Here is a 3,828-nt window from a genome sequence, read left to right as displayed (position 1 = left end):
GGGTGCCTGGCATGGACTTCTTACCTGGGTTTCCAGATCTTTCCTTCTCGTGGCCGCTGTTATAGCTTAAAACTTGACGGTAATCTCTGTGTCATGGTTCCTAGAAAGAAAACAAACGGCAAAGAGATGGGCACCGCCGCCCCAGGAAGGGAAGCGATGGCCCACAGTGGAGTTTTCTTTACCTGATGATTACATTTTGACATGCAAACAAATTCGCCTTAAGTCAAATCACAAATACAAATAACAAACAATCCGATTTTGTCTAATGTGTTATAATGATGAGAATCTTGAAGAGGAAAAAAAACGCCACATGTAAACATGGAAGCCGTCTTGCTGCCCTGCACCCAGTCACCTTTCTGGAGGGCATGGACTGTCGCCCGGATAATCCTGACGTGTATTTCACTGATGGTACGGTTATTCCATCGGAAGAGATAATGTCCCTCCACAGTCACGTTTCTGGGGGCCGGTCCGGGACTTAAAAGTGTCTCTGCGAATGAAAGAACAGTGTTATCGGTGAGAGCACCGCACACATCCACCAGGGCAGCGCCAGCCGCCTGCTCTGCCACCGCAGGGTCCTGCGTGAGGTCTGAACCCTTCCTTTCATGCCTGCATCCCCACGGCGAGGCTCACAGCACGGAGGACACGCTCCGTTAGATGTTTATTGAAGACTAGAGAGTGTCAGCGCCTTCAGCAGGCGGCTGCCTAGCTCACTGGCGTGTTGTGGCCACTCCACTAAGACTCGATGCCGTAAGAAGTGAAAGCAAGAAGTGAAAATGATCCTAAAGAATTCTCCAGCGCCCGGCGGTGGGGCTCAGTGGCTGAGCGTCAACCCAGGAACCACGAGGTCATCAGTTCAATCCCCCCTTGGGTCACAGGCGCGGGTTGCGGGCTCCATCCCCAGTAGGGGGCGCGCAGGAGGCAGCTGATCAATGATACTTCTCTCTCGTCAATGTTTCTCTCTCTAAAAATCAATAAAACCATATTGGTTCCCAGATCTGGAGGAGCAGGAGGGGCCCCGAGCCCACATGAGCCACGACCAGGGTGGGGGGCTGGTTCAGGGTCACAAGCTGAGTGTGAGGTAAGGGACGACGGACAGGGACAAACACAGTCCCGGGGGCAGAGGGCTTCCTCATTGTTGTGAGGCTCCTGAAACTCTGCGTGGAAGTGTGATTCTCTAGGACTGCACGGCACTCGTAAGAAGCGCCGTCCGGATGCCTGTGGAAATGATGTCAACGTGTGGCACTGAGTACCTGCGCCGGCGAGGACCTGGCCCAGGTCCGCCGCTTCCTCATAGGTCACGTGTGGGATGACGATGCCTAAAGGGAGACATGGATTAACCTTCCGCGGGCGCCTTCCTCGACGGCAGTTCAAATACTTCCAGCTGCTCCCGGCGCGGTGACTGCTGTTCTCAGGAGATGAGAGCTGAGCTAGCCCCTCGGGTCCGGGCTTTGTCCCGGCCGCAGCCAGCACGTACCTCCCGCAGTGCCGTCCTTTATCCCAGCGTCCAGGACGCTGCCTGGTTCCCCGTAGGCGTCGAGGTCAGTAATGCAGCGAACGTCAAAATTCTGCAGGAATCCCACCGGGGCATCCCGCACACACTGCCCAGCCAGGGAGACCTGGGGGCGAGGGGACCCAACAGGCTGATCACCGGGTCTAATCAGAAAACACAGGGCGACGTCCCGGCCCGAAGAAGGTTCCTCCCGCGGCCGCGCCCCCTGCTGGTGCCCTCGGCTGGCCCACTCGCCAGCTGACCCCTCTACTCAAAGGCCTCGGTGCTAGTCAGTGTGGGAGCCGAGGGCTGGTCACAGTGAGAACTGTCCCGGGGAAACCAAGAAGCCCCGCCCCTCCATCTCCTTCGCAGAAAGGAGATCACACTCAACGCCACTCCCCTCCCTCTTCACACCAGGCTTCTGTTAAAGCCAGTAAAGTGGACTCATGGGAATAGCAGAGACATGGCTTTAGACTCCCGAGTTTTGTTCCCACAAACATTTCTTCCTTAGAATTTTGAACTTAAAAAAAGGGGGGATTTCACATAAAACTCTCTATCGCCTTAAAACGTGTCCCAGCATTCTGGAATGTGTTAAATTACAGACTGATCGCTCACTAGGACGAGGCTGTGGGGGGGACGGGAGCGGCTGGAAGAGGTTAATGGAGGAAAGGAGGACCTAGGTAATACTTCCCACAAAAAAGATTTTTAAAAATAAATAAAAAATAACAGTGGCTGTGAAACTAACAGAAGTGAAGAATGAGTTACTTCGACGGGAATTGACAGCCTGTCTTTGGTTTTGTTGAGTTCACGCTGAGATTTAGCTAAGATAGGGGTTCATTTAAGAGTGACTATGAAAACACACCCAGACACCGTATGTAGCTGGGGGCCTAGAAGATCCATAGGGAAGAATAAGTCACTGAGGGGGTATTTCTAAGAGGAATCGGAGTTAAATTAAAAACGGGGAAACAGTGAGAAAAGGCTGCAGCGCATTACACTGGAACTTAGTACCTGAGGGACAGTGAGATAGGCCTGACCGGCAGTCATAACGGGGTCTCCCTGTTTGTACCCCGAGTCCGACATGTCCTTCGGCTCCGTGTGCAGATATGCGTCAAAGGCGGCGGCGTGCGGCCTCGAGGACCTGGGAGTCAACAAGAAAGATGTTAGTAACACTTTCAGCTCTTACCTGCCAGACCCATTGTTCATTGGCATTTTATTCTTTACTCTTTTTTTATGTTAATCTCAGAGAGGAAGGGAGAGGGAGAGAGATAGAAACATCAATGATGAGAGAGAATCACTGATCAGCTGCCTCCTGCACGCCCCCCACTGGGGATCGAGCCCCAACCCGGGCCTGTGCCCTGACCGGGTATCGAACCCGTGACCTCCTGGTTCATAGGTCGACACTCAGCCACTGAGCCACACCAGCTGGGCTTCTTTACTTTTTTAATTACCAAAATGATATTTGTACTAAATGCCACTGAACTGTACACTTTAAAGTGGTTAATGGTTAATTGTATGTCACATGGATTTCACTTCAATAATAACAATGTTGTAAAATGTCAACAATCCCGGAAGGCGAGGAAAGCTAAAGTCCCCGATGAGCCCCCCACCCCCCTGATCGTCACTACGAACGCGGTGCTGCATCCATCCATCCATTTCTTTCCCAGGAGGCCCGACTCTTTCTGACACAGAATGAACTGACTAACTGGGGTCTGGAACGGAGTCGAGAACTGGATCATTTAAGCTCCTTGCCTTGGGAGAGGTCGCATGAAAAATGGGACCCACATTCCCGTTCCGGAGCCCAGGTGGCGTGGCCCCCCCACCCCCGGCCCCGAGAGCAGCGCCCTCCCCGGCAGCTGCGGGGGACACTCACACAGCCCCGTGGTGGAAGTAACCGAGGAAGGGCGAGTTGGGCCGGCGAGGACTGCACACACAGGAAAGGAAAACCAGCCGGGGGCCCCGGGGGGCCCTCCGCGGCGGAACAGAGGGCTGATCCAAAGGGGGGCTATGTCCCCCCCAAACACGCCGGTGGTGAAGACAGGGCTTCTCTTAAGAGCGCGGGGGACATCGGACGAAGCATTCCCTGGGAAGGAAAACAGACAGGAGCAGGGAGGCACCCAGGAGGGCAAAGGGTGGATTCCCCGCCGGGCACGCGCCTGGGGTGGCGGGCTTCGACCCCCGGTTGGCGGCAAGCGGAGGCAGCCCATGGATGTTGCCGTTTCTCCATCAACGTTCCTCCTCTCTCTCCCCGCTTCCTTCCTCCTCTCTCCGAAAATCAGGTAAAAACGAATTTTAAAAGGAAAGAAGAGCAAGCAAAGGTGTGCGCCCCACCTTGGGCCGCA

General features: G+C 54.4%; 1 protein-coding gene across 1 annotated transcript in view; it reads right to left on the bottom strand.

The window, feature by feature from the left end:
• Positions 1-3,828, bottom strand: part of TCTN2 (tectonic family member 2) — a 12,312-nt gene that overhangs the window by 5,193 nt on the left and 3,291 nt on the right. The window contains 8 exon segments of the mRNA XM_023747067.1: positions 25-78; positions 80-100; positions 353-487; positions 1,251-1,316; positions 1,475-1,616; positions 2,498-2,627; positions 3,360-3,397; positions 3,399-3,455. Coding sequence (XP_023602835.1) covers positions 25-78; positions 80-100; positions 353-487; positions 1,251-1,316; positions 1,475-1,616; positions 2,498-2,627; positions 3,360-3,397; positions 3,399-3,455 — 643 coding nt within the window.

Source organism: Myotis lucifugus, unplaced genomic scaffold, assembly GCF_000147115.1.
Source record: "Myotis lucifugus unplaced genomic scaffold, Myoluc2.0 scaffold_790, whole genome shotgun sequence".
Lineage (NCBI taxonomy): Eukaryota > Metazoa > Chordata > Mammalia > Chiroptera > Vespertilionidae > Myotis > Myotis lucifugus.
The sequence above is the reverse complement of the archived record's forward strand: the minus strand, read 5'-3'. Positions and strand labels throughout refer to the sequence as shown.